Below are 21422 nucleotides of genomic sequence, written 5' to 3'. Positions count from 1 at the left end.
TGATATTGTATTAGGGTTTAACAAACACATAAAATGAAAGTAGAAATGGAAAACAAGATTTCTAAATGGATTATGACAAAATTATAAATTGTGCCAACTTTTATTTGTAACGCACAATTATATTTCACTATAAAGGGGATGCAACAAATGAATAAGATATAATAAAACACTACAATATACTAGGGATGCACCGAAATTTCGGCCGCAGAAAGTTTCGGCCGAAAATGGCATTTTTGGTTATTTCGGTTTTCGGTAAAATCATTGTGTAGCATATTTCAAATTTGATGCCAGCCTAGAGCTGCTGTTTGAGTTCATTACTTGACTTACTGTTTTGCATATAATAATAGTTTTCTAGGACTATACTTTATTTTGATAATTGGTAAAAACAAAAAAACGGTTAAATCTGATTCTGTTACACAGAACTAAATAAAGAATAATACTAGCGATGCACCAAAATTTGGGCCGCTGAAAATGTGCAACTCCAATTTCGGCCCAAAGAGGAACAAAATGGCTAAAAATGTACAGCCCTTCCCTGTTCAATTGAGTTAAATGTCTATCCTTAGCATAAGGTGAGCAGCACAGCACTGGTACACAGCGCACACACATAAGTACCATGGCATGATGATATTTGAAACCAGCAGTGCCCTTTTTTTTTTTTAGAAGAAAACCAAAAGTTCTGAATACAGTATTCAAAGGAGGATAAGTCACATGTTTATAAACACTTGATATTATCAGACACAGCCCTAAGCACACACAGTGAATATGTATAAGCCTTATATACAGTGCTCATACATCAGCCTCTTGTGCGTAGACATTCTATTCACCTGAGGCAAATATGCGTGCACACTATATATGCATAAGCCCCAAGCTCGCACACAGTTGGTACAAATTAGCACCCACCAGACAGTGTATACAAAAAAAGCACAGTAACTTTCTATAACCACCTTGCACGTAAGGTCGTAGCTAAGTCCGGTAGTCCTGGTGATAGGCAGACTCCATTTGGGGCTCCGGACATATAATCTGACCGGTCAGTGTGAGACCCGAACTAGGCGGAGATACAATGAGAGACGATCAGGTGCACGGATAACTACACCCAAAAACAAAACCAGTTTCGCTGCAGATCACGTCCTACGGTACAAGTGACCACGCCCATTTGTTGGAGCTTTCCCGCCTACAAGCTCTCTCAGCTATACACACACAGTAATTTTAAAAGAAAAAACAATTTCGGTTTTCGGCCAGGGGCATCCTGAATTTTCGGTATCGGTTTCGGTCCAGAATTTTCATTTCGGTGCATCCCTACTATATACACACACAAAGAGCTAATAAAGAAATGTTTTAATATAAAAATATAACAACAATATCATATTTAAAAGAAAGATGTCCAAAGATGAGTAATTGCTATGGCTTTTTAAATATTCTTATTGTATATTTGCTTCTACTGTGTTTTCAGTAAAAGGGACTGTAAGAAAATATATGGCCTTCCTGTAAAAATACATTAAAAAAAAATCAAAAGTGGTAAACTTTGATGAAAAGACCAAATAACACACAAATGTTTTATCCTAAAAGCAAAGTCATAGCACATTCTGATGATTTAAAGAAGCTCTATAGTATGCTTTAGAGATCAGAGTCCTACCCCCAATATCTTCACATGACCCATCAATGATAATCATATGGAGGAATGGCATATCATGCACTGGAACAAGGGATAGATAGTGTAAATGCAGAAATGTCCTATTTTACTATGTCCATGGTTCATTTTAAGACACTTTTAAAATCACTTCCGCCTAGATTTAGAGTTCTGCGGCCAAAGGGGTGCGTTAGCTACGCATGCTTTTTTCTGGCCGCACCATTTAAATACCGCTGGTATTTAGAGTTCACAGAATGGCTGCGTTAGGCTCCAAAAAAGGAGCGTAGAGCATATTTAACGCAACTTCAACTCTCGATACCAGCGGTGCTTACGGATGCGGCCAGCTTCAAAAACGTGCTCGTGCACGATATCCCCATAGAAAACAATGGGGCTGTTTGAGCTGAAAAAAAACCTAACACCTGCAAAAAAGCCGCGTTCAGCTCCTAATGCAGCCCCATTGTTTGCTATGGGGAAACACTTCCTACGTCTGCACCTAACACTCTAACATGTACCCCGAGTCTAAACACCCCTAACCTTACACTTATTAACCCCTAATCTGCCGCCCCCGCTATCGCTGACCCCTGCATATTATTTTTAACCCCTAATCTGACGCTCCGTACACCCCCGACACCTACATTATCCCTATGTACCCCTAATCTGCTGCCCTAACATCGCCGACCCCTATATTATATTTATTAACCCTAATCTGCCGCCCCCAACGTCGCCTCCACCTAACTACACTTATTAACCCCTAATCTGCCGACCGGACCTGAGCGCTACTATAATAAATGTATTAACCCCTAATCCGCCTCACTCCCGCCTCAATAACCCTATAATAAATAGTATTAACCCCTAATCTGCCCTCCCTAACATTGCCGACACCTAACTTCAAGTATTAACCCCTAATCTGCCGTCAGGAGCTCACCGCTACTCTAATAAATTTATTAACCCCTAAAGCTAAGTCTGACTTTAACCCTAACACCCCCCCTAAATTAAATATAATTTAAATCTAACGAAATAAATTAACTCTTATTAAATAAATTATTCCTATTTAAAGCTAAATACTTACCTGTAAAATAAACCCTAATATAGCTACAATATAAATTATATTATAGCTATTTTAGGATTAATATTTATTTTACAGGTAACTTTGTAATTATTTTAACCAGGTACAATAGCTATTAAATAGTTAAGAACTATTTAATAGTTACCTAGTTAAAATAATTACAAAATTTCCTGTAAAATAAATCCTAACCTAAGTTACAATTAAACCTAACACTACACTATCAATAAATTAATTAAATAAAATACCTACAATTATCTACAATTAAACCTAACACTACACTATCAATAAATAAATTAAATACAATTCTTACAAATGAATACAATTAAATAAACTAACTAAAGTACAAAAAATAAAAAAGAACTAAGTTACAAAAAAATAAAAAAATATTTACAAACATTAGAAAAAAATTACAACAATTTTAAACTAATTACACCTACTCTAAGCCCCCTAATAAAATAACAAAGACCCCCAAAATAAAAAAATGCCCTACCCTATTCTAAATTACAAAAGTTCAAAGCTCTTTTACCTTACCAGCCCTTAAAAGGACCTTTTGCGGGGCATGCCCCAAAGAATTCAGCTCTTTTGCCTGTAAAAAAAAAAAACATACAATACCCCCCCCCCAACATTACAACCCACCACCCACATACCCCTAATCTAACCCAAACCCCGCTTAAATAAACCTAACACTAAGCCCCTGAAGATCTTCCTACCTTATCTTCACCTCGCCGGGTTCACCGATCGATCCAGAAGAGCTCCTCCGATGTCTTGATCCAAGCCCAAGCGGGGGGCTGAAGATGTCCATGATCCGGCTGAAGTCTTCATCCAAGCGGGAGCTGAAGAGGTCCATGATCCGGCTGAAGTCTTCTATCAACGGCATCTTCAATCTTCTTTCTTCTGGATCCATGTTCACCCCGCCGACGCGGAACATCCATCTTCACCGACGACTTCCCGACGACTGACGGTTCCTTTAAGGGACGTCATCCAAGATGGCGTCCCTCGAATTCCAATTGGCTGATAGGATTCTATCAGCCAATCGGAATTAAGGTAGGAAAATTCTGATTGGCTGATGGAATCAGCCAATCAGAATCAAGTTCAATCCGATTGGCTGATCCGATCAGCCAATCAGATTGAGCTCGCATTCTATTGGCTGATCGGAACAGCCAATAGAATGCGAGCTCAATCTGATTGGCTGATTGAATCAGCCAATCGGCTTGAACTTGATTCTGATTGGCTGATTCCATCAGCCAATCAGAATTTTCCTACCTTAATTCCGATTGGCTGATAGAATCCTATCAGCCAATCGGAATTCGAGGGACGCCATCTTGGATGACGTCCCTTAAAGGAACCGTCATTCGTCGGAAAGTCGTCGGTGAAGATGGATGTTCCGCGTCGGCAGGATGAACATGGATCCGGAAGAAAGAAGATTGAAGATGCCATTGATAGAAGACTTCAGCCGGATCATGGACCTCTTCAGCTCCCGCTTGGATGAAGACTTCAGCCGGATCATGGACCTCTTCAGCTCCCGCTTGGATGAAGACTTCAGTCGGATCATGGACATCTTCAGCCCCCCGCTTGGGCTTGGATCAAGACATCGGAGGAGCTCTTCTGGATCGATCGATGAACCCGGCGTGGTGAAGACAAGGTAGGGAGATCTTCAGGGGCTTAGTGTTAGGTTTATTTAAGGGGGGTTTGGGTTAGATTAGGGGTATGTGGGTGGTGGGTTGTAATGTTGGGGGGGGGGGTGTATTGTATGTTTTTTTTACAGGCAAAAGAGCTGAATTCTTTGGGGCATGCCCCGCAAAAGGTCCTTTTAAGGGCTGGTAAGGTAAAAGAGCTTTGAACTTTTGTAATTTAGAATAGGGTAGGGCATTTTTTTATTTTGGGGGTCTTTGTTATTTTATTAGGGGGCTTAGAGTAGGTGTAATTAGTTTAAAATTGTTGTAATTTTTTTCTAATGTTTGTAAATATTTTTTTATTTTTTGTAACTTAGTTCTTTTTTATTTTTTGTACTTTAGTTAGTTTATTTAATTGTATTTATTTGTAGGAATTGTATTTAATTTATTTATTGATAGTGTAGTGTTAGGTTTAATTGTAACTTAGGTTAGGATTTATTTTACAGGTAATTTTGTAATTATTTTAACTATTTTAGCTATTAAATAGTTCTCAACTATTTAATAGCTATTGTACCTGGTTAAAATAAATACAAAGTTACCTGTAAAATAAATATTAATCCTAAAATAGCTATAATATAATTATAATTTATATTGTAGCTATATTAGGGTTTATTTTACAGGTAAGTATTTAGCTTTAAATAGGAATAATTTATTTAATAAGAGTTAATTTATTTCGTTAGATGTAAATTATATTTAACTTAGGGGGGTGTTAGTGTTAGGGTTAGACTTAGCTTTAGGGGTTAATCCATTTATTACAGTAGCGGCGAGATTCGGTCGGCAGATTAGGGGTTAATAAGTGTAGGCAGGTGGAGGCGACGTTGTGGGCGGCAGATTAGGGGTTAATAAATATAGGGGTCGGCGGTGTTAGGGGCAGCAGATTAGGGGTACATAAGTATAACGTAGGTGGCGGTCGGCAGATTAGGGGTTAAAAAAATGTAATCGAGTGGCGGCGATGTGGGGGGACCTCGGTTTAGGGGTACATAGGTAGTTTATGGGTGTTAGTGTACTTTAGAGCACAGTAGTTAAGAGCTTTATAAACCGGCGTTAGCCCAGAAAGCTCTGAAAGTGAATGTCAAGTTTTCAACTCCTGAAGCCTCCTAACACTACTTTAGCACTTTTTCAAATAAATAAATAAACCATTTCTATTATAGTTTAAAAAATAACTTGGCTCCGGTTTGAGATGGAACTCCTCCCATCCGGCACTTCCTTGAAAGCGCGCACCCGTGGAGCTCTTACTATGCGCCCTAACTATGCGCTTGCGTTCAAAATCGATGTACACAATCTGCGCATGCGTTAAAAGCCTCAGCCAATAAGACCATTGGCAATTTCCAGCCAATCATGAAAGCCACCTGGTGGGCTACAGTACCGCTCTATTACCCAAGTGAACGCTGCACTTCTGTATATCCCCCATGACAGGCAGCCTACTGTGTAAGATTCCCAGCCACAGTTACCCCGGCAGGCAGAGCTCACAGTATACTCTACACAACACTATCAATAGAGCATGCGTGTCTCGTGAACGCGCATTGCTTCCGAAATGGAAATTCTCATGTAACGCATGCGCAGAAGAAGTGCATGACGTTGGAACAAAAGGGGCTGGACGCCACAGGGTGGAAAACACTATTGGAAATCCTTGATGTCAATCAACCTCAACAAGAGGAACTAAATGGCGGGTGGAGGAAGCGCGATTGAAAAAACACTAGTATAAGGTATTTTTCAGCTTTCAATTTTAAGACCTGCAAAAACGATGAATGAAAGTCCCCCTAAATTGTTTTGATTTAACATATGGCGTAAACGGGTATGGTTGAGTTGACATTCACTTTAACTCCTGACTTTTTTCTGCGGCTGGAGTTTTGTCGTTAGATTTCTAACGCTCACTTCAGCCACGACTAAATACCGGAGTTAGAAAGATCCCATTGAAAAGATAGGATACGCAATTGACGTAAGGGGATCTGCGGTATGGAAAAGTCGCGGCTGAAAAGTGAGCGTTAGACCCTTTAATGACTGACTCCAAATACCAGAGGGCGGTAAAAACCAGCGCTAGGAGCCTCTAACGCTGGTTTTAACGGCTACCGCCCAACTCTAAATCTAGGCCTTCTATTTTCAAATGTGCTTTCTTGGTATCCATTGTTGAAAATGAATAAGTACATAACCTACACTAGTTGGAGCTATCTGCTGATTGGTGCATGCATACATTTGTCTCTTGTGATTAGCTATTTGGCTAACTAGATGTGTTCAGCTAGCTGGCAGTAGTGCAATGCTGTTCCTTCAGCCAAGGATAACAAGAGAATAAAGCCTATTTGATAATAAAAGTTTTAAATTTGTTAAAAAATGTATGTTCTATTTGAATTATGAAGGGAATGTTGAGGGTTTACTGTACCTTTCAAGGGACATAAAACAAGTTGGGATAGAGACAAAATAATATAATATGTACTTTAATTACTTTACCTGCAAATTTTGACTCCATTGCCTCGCCATTAACCCTTTATTTTTAGTTTCTGAATTCTAAAGCTCTAACTCCCCCCACACAACTCCTTTTATGGCTGTATCTATGTTTATTGTTCTTTTGGTAGAATGTGAAAGTGAATAGGGATTATCTGCTGTAGCCTGCCTAGAAGCTGTGAACTCAGTTGAAATATAATGAGGGAGAGATACCAGTAAAACAAGTTGGGATAGAGACAAAATATAATAATAAGCACTTTAATTACTTTACCTGCAAATTTATACTGCAGTGCCTCACTATTGACAATTTCTTTTAAGTTCCAAATTGTACAGCTCTAACTCCCCCCACATATTTTCTTCTATGGCTGTATCTATATCTATAATTGCTTTGGTAGAATGCAAAACCTATCAGGGATTATCTGATGGAGCATGCCTAGAAGTAAATAAGCTACAGTGAAATACAACGTGTGTGTTTCTGATGCTAAACACTGATAAGGGTGGGTGGATCAGACACTACAGACAGCATAGCTATGCAAGTCATTTTGCAAACTATTTTTACTTAATTAGCCCTTATAGGATATGTACAGATCTCAACATGTTTTATGGCACTTAAGCTAAATCTATGTTTCAATGAAACTCATAGCACATTGGGTGAACAATGATTCCATAAAATGTCTATATTTTAATAAGTTAATTAACTGTCATTATTAAAACAATTACAAAAGTTTTTTTGCACACTGAATGGATTATAACAAAGTGGTGAAAACATTTATACATTTCCTAAATTGTTACATGTTTTCAGCTATATCACTACTAAATTCCTATTTTTTTCTGTACTTCAAAGGTAACAAAAGCTATTTCAATTTCTATATTGGAAGGGGGTGTGCGAAGTTAGTATTAGGGCAATATGCAAAGGCAAGATTTAGTTGGACTGGCCTCTTTCTTATACAGTGGGGCAAAAAAGTATTTAGTCAGCCACCAATAGTGCAAGTTCTCCCACTTAGAAGATGAGAGAGGCCTGTAATTTTCATCATAGGTATACCTTAACTATGAGAGACAAAATGTGGAAACAAATCCAGACAGACAATCACATTGTCTGATTTGAAAGAATTTATTTGAACATTATGGTGGAAAATAAGTATTTGGTCAATATCAAAAGTTCATATCAATGCATTGTTATATATCCTTTGTTAGCAATGACAGAGGTCAAACGTTTTCTGTAAGTCTTCACAAGGTTGTCACACATTGTTGCTGGTATGTTGGCCCATTCCTACACGCAGATCTCCTCTAGAGCAGTGATGTTTTGGGGCTGTCGCTGGGCAACACGGACTTTCAACTCAATCCAAAGGTTTTCTATGGGGTTGAGATCTGGAGACTGGCTAGGCCACTCCAGGACCTTGAAATGTTTCTTACAAAGTCACTCCTTCGTTGACCGGTCGGTGTGTTTGGGATCATTGTCATGCTGAAAGACCCAGCCACGTTTCATCTTCAATGCCCTTGCTGATGGAAGGAGGTTTGCACTCAAAATCTCACGATACATGGCCCCATTCATTCTTTCATGTACAAGGATCAGTCGTCCTGTTCCCTTTGCAGAGAAACAGCCCCAAAGCATGATGTTGCCACCCCCATGCTTCACAGTAGGTATGGTGTTCTTTGGTTGCAACTCAGCATTCTCTCTCCTCCAAACACGACAAGTTGTGTTTCTACCAAACAGTTCTACTTTGGTTTCATCTGACCATATGACATTCTCCCAATCCGCTTCTGGATCATCCAAATGCTCTCTAGCATACTTCAGACGGGCCCGGACATGTACTGGCTTAAGCAGGGGGACACGTCTGGCACTGCAGGATCTGAGTCCCTGGCGGCGTAGTGTGTTACTGATGGTAGCCTTTGTTACGTTGGTCCCAGCTCTCTGCAGGTCATTCACTAGGTCCCCCCCGTGTGGTTCCGGGATGTTTGCTCACCGTTCTTGTGATCATTATGACCCCACGGGGTGAGATCTTGCGTGGAGCCCCAGATTGAGGGAGATTATCAGTGGTCTGGTATGTCTTCCATTTTCTAATTATTGCTCCCACAGTTGATTTCTTCACACCAAGCTGCTTGCCTATTGCAGATTTAGTTGGTTGCTCACCAAAAATGGGCCGGCATCTAAACTTAGTAACTTTATTTGAAATGCAAGAATGTAAGTTTAGATGCCGGCACATTTTTGGTGAGCAACCTGGGTTGTCCTTGCTGATTGGTGGATAAATTCATCCACCAATAAAAAAAAGTGCTGTCCAGAGGTCTCAACCAAAAACTTAGATGCCTTCTTTTTCAAATAAAGATAGCAAGAGAACAAAGAAAAATTGATAATAGGAGTAAATTAGAAAGTTGCTTAAAATGTCATGCTCTATCTGAATCACATAAGAAAAAAATTGGGTTCAGTGTCCCTTTAAGAGCTATACCAAACTACACTAATATACATGACTTGGCCATGATTAGAAATACATGGAAAAGAGGTGATGGCTGATTGTGTGAATCTTATTACAGATCCTTAGTTATTTAGACTATTTAATATGACTTGCTGATTATTTTTGTTTGTTTTTTTGCCTCAGAGTTGGTCAAATTTGCAGTAGTGAGAACTTGACAGCCTGATGTGCCTTTTTTTGGCTTATTATCAGAGATAAGTGTGATTTATATATGCTGAGATCTCCATACCATGCTGAGGACTAGTTATTATCTAGTTATTACTGAATGAGGACTCCTAAACTTGTTCATTTATAGTCTAGTCCATGCGCAAGTTAAGCTTTGTCTCTGCTAATTATCTCTCTCTTATATATATATATATATACACATATACACACACACACATATACACACACACAAAATATATATATATATACACACACATATACACACACACACAAAATATATATATATATATATATATACATACATACATACATACATACACACAGGGAGTGCAGAATTATTAGGCAAGTTGTATTTTTGAGGATTAATTTTATTATTGAACAACAACCATGTTCTCAATGAACCCAAAAAACTCATTAATATCAAAGCTGAATAGTTTTGGAAGTAGTTTTTAGTTTGTTTTTAGTTATAGCTATTTTAGGGGGATATCTGTGTGTGCAGGTGACTATTACTGTGCATAATTATTAGGCAACTTAACAAAAAACAAATATATACCCATTTCAATTATTTATTTTTACCAGTGAAACCAATATAACATCTCAACATTCACAAATATACATTTCTGACATTCAAAAACAAATCAGTGACCAATATAGCCTCCTTTCTTTGCAAGGACACTCAAAAGCTTGCCAGCCATGGATTCTGTCAGTGTTTTGATCTGTTCACCATCAACATTGCGTGCAGCAGCAACCACAGCCTCCCAGACACTGTTCAGAGAGGTGTACTGTTTTCCCTCCTTGTAAATCTCACATTTGATGATGGACCACAGGTTCTCAATGGGGTTCAGATCAGGTGAACAAGGAGGCCATGTCATTAGATTTTCTTCTTTTATACCCTTTCTTGCCAGCCACGCTGTGGAGTACTTGGACGCGTGTGATGGAGCATTGTCCTGCATGAAAATCATGTTTTTCTTGAAGGATGCAGACTTCTTCCTGTACCACTGCTTGAAGAAGGTGTCTTCCAGAAACTGGCAGTAGGACTGGGAGTTGAGCTTGACTCCATCCTCAACCCGAAAAGGCCACACAAGCTCATCTTTGATGATATCAGCCCAAACCAGTACTCCACCTCCACCTTGCTGGCGTCTGAGTCGGACTGGAGCTCTCTGCTCTTTACCAATCCAGCCACGGGCCCATCCATCTGGCCCATCAAGACTCACTCTCATTTCATTAGTCCATAAAACCTTAGAAAAATCAGTCTTGAGATATTTCTTGGCCCAGTCTTGATGTTTCAGCTTGTGTGTCTTGTTCAGTAGTGGTCGTCTTTCAGCCTTTCTTACCTTGGCCATGTCTCTGAGTATTGCATACCTTGTGCTTTTGGGCACTCCAGTGATGTTGCAGCTCTGAAATATGGCCAAACTGGTGGCAAGTGGCATCTTGGCAGCTGCACGCTTGACTTTTCTCAGTTCATGGGCAGTTATTTTGCGCCTTGGTTTTTCCACACGCTTCTTGCGACCTTGTTGACTATTTTGAATGAAACGCTTGATTGTTCGATGATCACGCTTCAGAAGCTTTGCAATTTTAAGAGTGCTGCATCCCTCTGCAAGATATCTCACTATTTTTGACTTTTCTGAGCCTGTCAAGTCCTTCTTTTGACCCATTTTGCCAAAGGAAAGGAAGTTGCCTAATAATTATGCACACCTGATATAGGGTGTTGATATCATTAGACCACACCCCTTCTCATTACAGAGATGCACATCACCTAATATGCTTAATTGGTAGTAGGCTTTCGAGCCTATACAGCTTGGAGTAAGACAACATGCATAAAGAGGATGATGTGGTCAAAATACTAATTTGCCTAATACACATATATATATATATATATATACACATATATATATATATATATATATATATGTATATATATATATATATATATATATATATATATATATATATATATATATATATATATATATATATATATATATATATATATATAATGTGTGTGTATATATATATATATATATATATATATATATATATACACATACATACATATTATACACATACATACACACACACACGCACCCATGATAATATTAGGTCTTTGTTTAAAATTACATTTTGTATTGATGAAAATACTATTGTACTTATTAAGACATGCACTGAGAACTCTTAAAGGGACAGTCTACTCCAAAATTTGTATTGTTTAAAAAGATAATCCCTTTTATTACCAATTTCCCAGTTTTGCATAACACTGTTATATTATTGCACTTTTTCCTCTGCGATTACCTTGTATCTAAGCCTCGCAGACTGCCCCCTTATTTCAGTTCTTTTGACAGACATGAATTTTAGCCAACTAGTGCTGACTTCAAGGTAGGGCTGGGCGATTAACCGCATATACGGTTTTAAACCGCTATTAACCGCCACAATTTAAAAACCTTGAGAGTCCGTGGTTTTTATGGGGGGGCGGGGCCTGGGGGGACATCACGTCACGATGATCGTGCCTTGTGAATACAATGGAAGGAGCCGGTCCCGGACAACCGGTAACTGAGTGACATGTTCTGGTCTAGCATATAGCTAGGCAGAGGAGCCGTGCACACACTGCAGTTAGAATAGGCGGCACTGCCGGGCATAGAAGAGTGGAGACACGTGGTCAAAGTGGGTTGTTCACTAAGGCGACTGGAAGCTGGATGCAAGAAAGTAAGCAGAAAGCAGCGATCTGACTGCACTGCCACTGTCTGCAGGGTTAGAAAAACTAAAGTAAACAAGCTCCGGGGACAGGGAGGGAGGCTCTGTGGAAGGGAAAGCAGTCTGAATAACAGATTTGGCACTGTCCTGGCATATACTTATACCTGGAGATTTATCCAATAAAAATATTTGTTTTTATTTGAAAATAAAAACAATTATTTTATGGAATAAATCTCTAGGAATAAGTATATGCAGCAAGTAATTCAGACTGCTTTCACTTCCACTGAGTCTGTCTCCCACCTCCCACTCTCCCCCTCCCCTCAGCTTGTTAGAAAATTAAGGTGTTTTAGTAATTTTTAAGAAAATCACCATATGACCATATCGCCCAGTCCTACTTCTAGGTAACTCCACGAGAGTAAGCACAATGCTATCTCTATGGCATACATGAACTAGCACTGTTTAGCTGTGAAAGAATATCAAAATCCACTGAGATAATAGGCGGCCTTTAAGGGCTTAGAAATTAGGATATGAGCCTACCTAGGTTTAGCCTTCAACAAAGAATATAAGGAGAACAAAGCAAGTTTGATGATAAAAGTAAAACTGAAAAGTTGTTTAAAATGCATGCCCTATCTAAATCATGACAGCTTAATTTTGACTAGACTGTCCCTTAAGTTAAATGTAAGTTAATTATTTAACAACTATATGTATGCATTCTAGCTCCTTGATGGTTGTTTAATATTCTCTGTCTAGCACCTCTCTTTAGGTGATGTTTAATGGACTTGACGATATTCATAAAGACAGTGTTTAATGGGAGGCTATTGCTATTTTCTGTTAAAGGGACAGTCATCACCAGCATTTTTGTTGTTTAAAAAGATAGATAATCCCTTTATTAATCATTCCCCAGTTTTGCATAACCAACACTGTTATATTAATACACGAGTTACCTCTGTAATTACGTTGTATTTATGCCTATGCAAACTGCCCCCTTATTTCAGTTTTTTTTACAGACTTTTAGCCTTCAGCCAATCAGTGTTGACGCCTAGGTAACTTTACGTGCGTGAGCTCAATATTATCTATACGACACACATGATCTAACGCCCTTTAGTGGTGAAAAACTGTCAAAATGCATTCAGATTAGAGCCCGCCTTCAAGGTCTAAGAAATTAGCATATGAGCCTACCTAGATTTAGCTTTCAACTAAGAATACTAAAAGAACAACGCAAAATTGGTACTAAAAGTTAATTGGAAAGTTGCTTAAAACTACAAGCCCTATTTGAATCATGAAAGTTTATTTTAGACTTGACTGTCCCTTTAAGACTAATTATATTAAGATGCCTTAGTTTATTGCTTGATATCGGGTTGCCATTTCTATTTTAAGATGATATGGTTTTTGTAAGATTTATATGGTTTTGTTTACGCTGCCAGCCGTCGATATTTTCCTTTACTAGCAAGAAGCTGTTGTAAAATTAACAATGGTGGTGGCGGTGATACCATATTTTAGATAATTTTAGGTAATTATGACTTTTTAACTTTATTTAAACCCTACATAAAGGATAACCTAAGCAAAATAAGACAGTTAATTTTATCGCTGTCATAGGTCAACATACGGTATCTATTGAGCTCTATGATGTAGGCTCATATGGGCTGTTACTTAACATAATATATAGTTTATGTATATTACAGATTCCTTCTTGTTGACAATTTGTAACCTTTTTAGTTTTTAAACGGTCTTTTTTTCTAATTGTTGGATTACTGTTACTTTCTTTATATAGACATATTACTGGCTCTTTTTGTTCTTTGCCATAATTTGCCTCACTCTCATCTGATTTATATTTGGGGTGGTCCCTGAGAGACCACAGTTTAACATTGGGGTAATCCCTTTCATCATAAATGTTGTTATATTCATGGGGAGAATTAACCATAACTTATTAAGAAAAAGTGAAGTTTGTTTAACGTTATATTTTGCCATATATTGATCATTTCGGTATTGGAATACCCCAATGTTTAATGTATCTATGATATGTCTTTACGTAACTTTCCAAGAGTGCTTGGATATATTTTTCTGCAATATCTTTTTCAATCTCAATAAAAAAAAATAATAAAGGGAAAAAAGATTCTAGGGATAATTTACGATACATATTCCCTTAGGGGACAAACATTTGCAGGATGAGAAGAGGCAATTACCAGTTCAAAGAAGAACAGGAGATTGATAAACTAGACGTATAATATGGAAAGGGTAATGGGAACAAATTGGACACTTTAACTCCTTCACGCCCTTAGGATGTTCCATGCCCTTAGGACGGCATGGAACACCCTAGCTTTTTTTGCCGTCCTGCAGCATCCTCCTTTTGTTTAATGCAAAACCGGACAGGGGGCGTGCCTAGTATCATAGGCAGTGTCCCATGATCCGATCCCAGCCTTGAAATCATCGGCGATCATGTGATTTCATTTTTCAAGCAAGTTGACCACTTGCCCCAGACATGAAGGAGTTAATTGACCGAATCAAAGCTTTTATTTATACTAAAGAATATCATTAAGCAACTGCAAACTGTGTTTAAATTTTAAAGGGACATGGCACCCAAAATGTTTCATTCTTGAGCATAACATTTTAAACAACTTTCCCATTTACTTCTATTATCAAATTTGCTACATTCTTTTGGCATCCTTTACTGAAGGAGCGGCAATACACTACTGGGAGTTACCTGCATACATTGAGTGAGCAGCCACCAATCAGCAGCTAGCTCTCAGAAGTGCATTGCTGTTCCTGAGCTACCTTGGTATGCTTTTTAACAAAGGATACAAGGGTACTCCACAGAAACTTTTGCCAACCAAGTGGAATTGGGAAATAGCTGGGTGGGGGCAGTGTAATACCTTGCATTATAAACATGTTCTGTCATTTATTAACATTATGGTAAAGTTCATCAATTATATTAACAATATTTGAAGAACAAAAAAGTAAATGCACGTTCATTCATGGAAATCATTGTAAAAGCTAAATTATAAAAATAATTACTATTTCCTGTTGTTATACATAGCGCAGTTCCTCCTCCCGTAATGCATACTCTATTTCTGTGTTCAATGACGAATCATGCTTTAGCCAAATTGTATTGCGCCCCCATTAGCGCAAAGCAAGTTAATAACATCACTGGTTTTGACGCCAAAGGGGGCGCGATATGATTGGCTACAGCATGATTCGTCATTGAACACAGACAAAGAGTATGCGTTGCGGGCGAGGGCACTGTGCAATGTATAACATGAAATAGTAATTATATAATTTAGGGTTTACAATAATTTTCATGAATGAAAGTGCCCATCATTTACTTTTTTATTACAAATATTGTTAATATAATCAAATAACTTTACCATCACTCTAATGTTACTTAAAGGGACATTGTACACTAGATTATTCTTTGAATACATGTTTTGTAGATGATCCATTTATATAGCCTATCTGGGAGTGTTTTAGTAACAATCTATAGCTTTGCTTATTTATTTATTTTTAATAACATTCTGATGCTTTTAAGACTCCTAACCGACCCCCAGAGTGTCAGATGTACAGGGAGTGCAGAATTATTAGGCAAGATGTATTTTTGAGGATTAATTTTATTATTGAACAACAACCATGTTCTCAATGAACCCAAAAAAACTCATTAATATCAAAGCTGAATAGTTTTGGAAGTAGTTTTTAGTTTGTTTTTAGTTATAGCTATTTTAGGGGGATATCTGTGTGTGCAGGTGACTATTACTGTGCATAATTATTAGGCAACTTAACAAAAAACAAATATATACCCATTTCAATTATTTATTTTTACCAGTGAAACCAATATAACATCTCAACATTCACAAATATACATTTCTGACATTCAAAAACAAATCAGTGACCAATATAGCCACCTTTCTTTGCAAGGACACTCAAAAGCCTGCCATCCATGGATTCTGTCAGTGTTTTGATCTGTTCACCATCAAGATTGCGTGCAGCAGCAACCACAGCCTCCCAGACACTGTTCAGAGAGGTGTACTGTTTTCCCTCCTTGTAAATCTCACATTTGATGATAGACCACAGGTTCTCAATGGGGTTCAGATCAGGTGAACAAGGAGGCCATGTCATTAGATTTTCTTCTTTTATACCCTTTCTTGCCAGCCACGCTGTGGAGTACTTGGACACGTGTGATGGAGCATTGTCCTGCATGAAAATCATGTTTTTCTTGAAGGATGCAGACTTCTTCCTGTACCACTGCTTGAAGAAGGTGTCTTCCAGAAACTGGCAGTAGGACTGGGAGTTGAGCTTGACTCCATCCTTAACCCGAAAAGGCCCCACAAGCTCATCTTTGATGATACCAGCCCAAAGCAGTACTCCACCTCCACCTTGCTGGCGTCTGAGTCGGACTGGAGCTCTCTGTCCTTTACCAATCCAGCCACGGGCCCATCCATCTGGCCCATCAAGACTCACTCTCATTTCATCAGTCCATAAAACCTTAGAAAAATCAGTCTTGAGATATTTCTTGGCCCAGTCTTGACGTTTCAGCTTTTGTGTCTTGTTCAGTGGTGGTCGTCTTTCAGCCTTTCTTACCTTGGCCATGTCTCTGAGTATTGCACACCTTGTGCTTTTGGGCACTCCAGTGATGTTGCAGCTCTGAAATATGGCCAAACTGGTGGCAAGTGGCATCTTGGCAGCTGCATGCTTGACTTTTCTCAGTTCATGGGCAGTTATTTTGCGCCTTGGTTTTTCCACACGCTTCTTGCGACCCTGTTGACTATTTTGAATGAAACGCTTGATTGTTCGATGATCACGCTTCAGAAGTGTGTCTGAAGGAAAACTCACTCTGAACCTGATTTCATACACTATAAATGTTTATTTTTCTGACCTTCACTTAGCCAAGCAAACCTCCTTCTCTTCTCTCATATTTACTCTTTCCTCAAACAACGCTTCTCCACATTTTACTCTCTCCTCTACCCACCTGCTCCACCACCCCTGTCCGTCTTTAGTGCTCTAGACCTGGCAGACTACTTTTTAAACAAAAAAAAGTACTATCTATAGCAACATCCCAACACCAACCTGCAATATTCCAACAGGCCCAGTTACTCCCTCTGCATCTTCCATCCAGCCACTGAGAATGAAGTTTCTTCCTTACAATCTTTCTCACACCTCACTAGCTGCCCGCTCGACCCTACCCCTTCCCATCTAATACCCTCCCTGTCTTCCACCCTCACTCCTGCTCTTACTCACATCTTCAACCTATCTCTCTCTACCGACTCATTCCCATCTTCTTTCAAACACGCAAAAGTCACTCCCAAACTCAAAAAATCCTCCTTCGACCCTAATTCTCCTGAAAGCTACCGCCCCATATCACTGCTTCCACTAACATCAAAACTCCTTGAAAAACTAGTTTACAATCGCATAACCCACTTCCTGTCCGCCAACTCCTTGCTTGACCCCCTGCAATCTGGATTCCGCCCCAAACACTCAACTGAGACTGCCCTTACCAAGGTTACTAACGATCTTTTCTCTGCTAAAAATATTGGCCACTATTCTATACTTATCTTACTTGACCTCTCAGCTGCCTTCGACACAGTTGACAACCCCCTCCTCCAACAGGACCTTATCTCTTTTGGCCTCTGTGACACTGCTCTTTCCTGGATTCACTCCTATCTTTCTCACAGGTCTTTTTCTGTGTCATTTGCCGGCGACGACTCCTCTCCAATGCCTCTGTTGGAGTACTTCATAGATCTGTTCTGGGTCCTCTACTCTTCTCCATTTATACTTCTACGCTGGGTAAACTTATCAACAGTTATGGCTTCAAATATCACCTCTATGCTGATGACACCCAGATCTACCTCTCCACCCCTGCTCTCTCGCCCTCTGTCCTTTCTCATGTCAGCGACTGCTTATCTGGTATCTCTTCCTGGATGGCCTCTCACCACCTAAAGATTAACATGTCCAAAACGGAGCTCCTTCTTATCCCCCCATCAAGCTCTATGCCGACTTCTGACTTCTCTATCCCTGTTGATGGCATCACCATTTCCTCATCGCCCCAAGTCCGCTGCCCCGGAGTTACACTTGACTCAAATCTATCCTTCGCCCCCCATATCCAATCGCTTTCTACATCCTGCTGCAACCATCTACGCAATATTTCCAAGATTCGCCCTTTTCTGAGCGCTAACACCACAAAGCAAATAATCCACTCCCTTGTTATTTCCCGACTTTACTAATGCAATAACCTACTTACTGGCCTTCCTCTTTCCCGCCTCTCCCCCCTTCAATCCATCCTAAATGCCTCTGCCAGGCTGATCCACCTTTCCCGTCGCTCTATATCTGCTGCACCTCTCTGCGAGTCCCTTCATTGGCTCCCCATTCACAGAAGAAATAAATTAAAAATTCTAACCCTTACATACAACGCTCTCACCAACGCCGCTCCCCTCTACCTATCCTCTCTAATAAACAAGTATACTCCAGCCGGCCCACTAAGATCCAACAAGGACCTGCTCCTTGCATCCGCGACTATCACCTCTTCTCATACTAGACTGCAGGACCTCTGTTGTGAAGCACCTACCCTCTGGAACACTCTCCCTCGTGCTGTCAGGCTTTCCCCTAATCTTTCTTCCTTTAAATCCCTGAAGACTTTTCTTGTTCAGTGAAGCCTACCACCCAACGCAATAATAAATTAATTTCACTTACCTAACATTTCCCTCATCTAACTCTGCATTAACATCTTTCTCAATCTTGCAGCCCTCACCTCTTGTTTCTCAACCTCCTACCCTTCTAGATTGTAAGTTCCCACGGGAATAAAGCCCTCAATTCCTCCTGTATGTGTTTGTAAGTTTTGTCCTGTTTCTTACAAGTTTTATATCATTGTTTTATTTCAATTAATTGTATCCATGGACAGCGCTGCGGAATATGTTGGTGCTTCATAAATAAAGTATAATAATAATTGTAAGTACTCATGTGTCATTTTATTTTAATTACAATGTATGCCTTTATGAAAAACATTCAATAAAGCTTGTTGGGGTGTAGGGAATAATGGATCATTGGAAACAAATTAAAGTAGAGGAGGTTTAAGGGTAAACTGTCCCTTTAAAGCAAGTAACACATTTATAGAAATAATCTATACCTGAGGAAACTCAGATGATATTGAGTGTGTTGAGGACATTCTCTTGTCTCCTGGCCGAGATGCTTCTACGTACTTAGCGACTGGAATTTTACCTTAGTAGCTAGAACTGTAAAAGGAGAAACAAATATAAATACATCAATAATAAACTATACAATATAACAGTAAATTCATTCAGTAGCTGTATAGCTGGGATGTAAAAAATGTGAATCAACCTTCTGTTATCAAATTTTCTTTGTTCTCTTGATTTCCATTGTTACCCCTGGGAAATCTATTTATATTAAATTATGCTGAAGCACCATTTATAAATACCTGAAAATGTTACAATATTGCAAAGTATTACACTGCCCCCACCCGGCTACTTCATAATGCCACCTGGCTGGCAAAACCTTCTGTGGAGGACACTGCGGGATAAGCCATAGCACTGAGCTGGGGCCGTTGCTAGCAACAAGGACATCTTGCCCTGAGTAAAAGCAGCAATGCATTACTGGGTACTAGTTGGTCAATGGTGACTACGGACATATACCTCATCATTGGCTCACTATGACCACATTTACATAATTGCTAATAATTACTTTTCATCAGTCATTAACTGTTAAAATTAAAATTTCAGGATTCAACTTATTCTCCACTGCATCCCTTATTTTTGTTTTCTTCCCATTTGTAATTACATGATACCCACATTGGCTTCCAGTACCTTAACTCAAAAACATTTTGCTCTACTTTATGTCTATATAGTGCAGATTTTTCACTTAGTACTTACTAAATACCGGCAGCAGTTAAGTATAATCGTCTCCCATTGGCATCAATGAAAACCAGTAACCAAGCGTTTACACTACACAAACTTGGCCAAAAATTATGTCTAACACAAGAATATGGTAAGGCACAAAGATGGGGCACACTTGTGTACAAAAAAAGTAAGCAAATAAAATAAATTGCACAATAAAAAGATATAGTAAACCTCTGACATTTCACACATTATTGTACCATTTTTACACTTTATTAAAAGGGATACTAAAGCCAATTTTTTTCTCTCACGATTCGGACAGAGCATGCAATTTTAAGCAACTTCTAAGTTACTCCTATTATCAATTATTGTTTGTTCTCTTGCTATCTTTATTTAAAAAGCATAAATGTAAAGCGTAGGAGCCGGCCCATTTTAGGTTCAGCACCCTGGATAGAGCTTGCTTATTGGTAGCTACATTTAACCACCAATAAGCAAGCGTAACCTCGGTTCTGAACCAAAAATGCGCTGGCTCCTAAGATTTTCATTCTTGCTATTTAAATAAAGAAAGAGAACAAAGAAAAAATGATATTAGGAGTAAATTAGAAAGTTGCTTAAAATTGCATGCTCTATCTGAATCATTAAAGAAAAAATGTGGGTTTAGTGTCCCTTTAAAGAATAATACAGAAAATGAACAACAAAGATAATAGTAAACAATATTTTTCTTTATATTTATAAAACATTAGTAATGCATTTACATGTCTTTCAAACAAACATATGAAGTCCATGTTTACACAGCTACCGCAATTCAGAAAAACTTGTAAACCCACACTCCTAAACTGTGTTTGTCTGAAAGCATTGATCACAGTTAAAGGCCATATGTGCAAATTATGTTATATACAATTTTTTTTTTTTTGTTGACATTAAACGATTACAAAAGTTTTTAAAAATATCATTATAAAAAACATCAAAGAGTACATAAAAGGCACCACCAGAATTAACTTACATTTGAAATTGAAGCTTCTTTTTTGATAAAAATATAAAATGTTATCTTCTAATTTACATCACCAATTCCATTCCCAAAAATGGTTGTGTCTAGACCATTTCATAATATCCAATTGATGCGCTCAAAATTATTAAAACGTTAATTTATGCTGAGCGCATAACATCTAGGGATTTCACTGGTAAAATCGTATTAAAAAGCGCATGCGTGGGATAGAGTGTGCTGCCCGGAACTATGGATAGAGATAGAGCCCAGGTTTCCCAACATGATTGGCTAATGCAAATAAGCCTCACGGTGGGTTTGGAAAGCCACCAATTTTTGACTGAAGATTGCGGAGAAACAACTGAGAATCGATAACGCAAATTATTTGTGTACTTTTTATTATTATTATTATAAAAGTGGTCTTTTTTCTTCCAAAAATACCCAACAAACTATAAAGTTGCTAGGTGCTACATGTGTAACAC

At 38.7% G+C, this 21422-nt stretch overlaps 1 protein-coding gene across 1 annotated transcript in view; it reads right to left on the bottom strand.

Annotated features, from left to right (window-relative positions):
- Positions 1–19297, bottom strand: part of LOC128646917 (uncharacterized) — a 265084-nt gene extending 245787 nt beyond the window's left edge. Inside the window, exon 1 of the mRNA XM_053699725.1 lies at positions 19235–19297. Within this exon, the coding sequence (XP_053555700.1) occupies positions 19235–19273 (39 nt within the window). The 5' untranslated portion in view covers positions 19274–19297. The remainder of the gene's footprint in view (positions 1–19234) is intronic.
- Between the last annotated feature and the right edge of the window lie 2125 nt (positions 19298–21422).

This window comes from Bombina bombina, chromosome 2 (genome assembly GCF_027579735.1).
Source record: "Bombina bombina isolate aBomBom1 chromosome 2, aBomBom1.pri, whole genome shotgun sequence".
NCBI lineage: Eukaryota > Metazoa > Chordata > Amphibia > Anura > Bombinatoridae > Bombina > Bombina bombina.
Note: the sequence above shows the minus strand (reverse complement) of the source record. Positions and strands in the feature narration are given on the sequence as shown.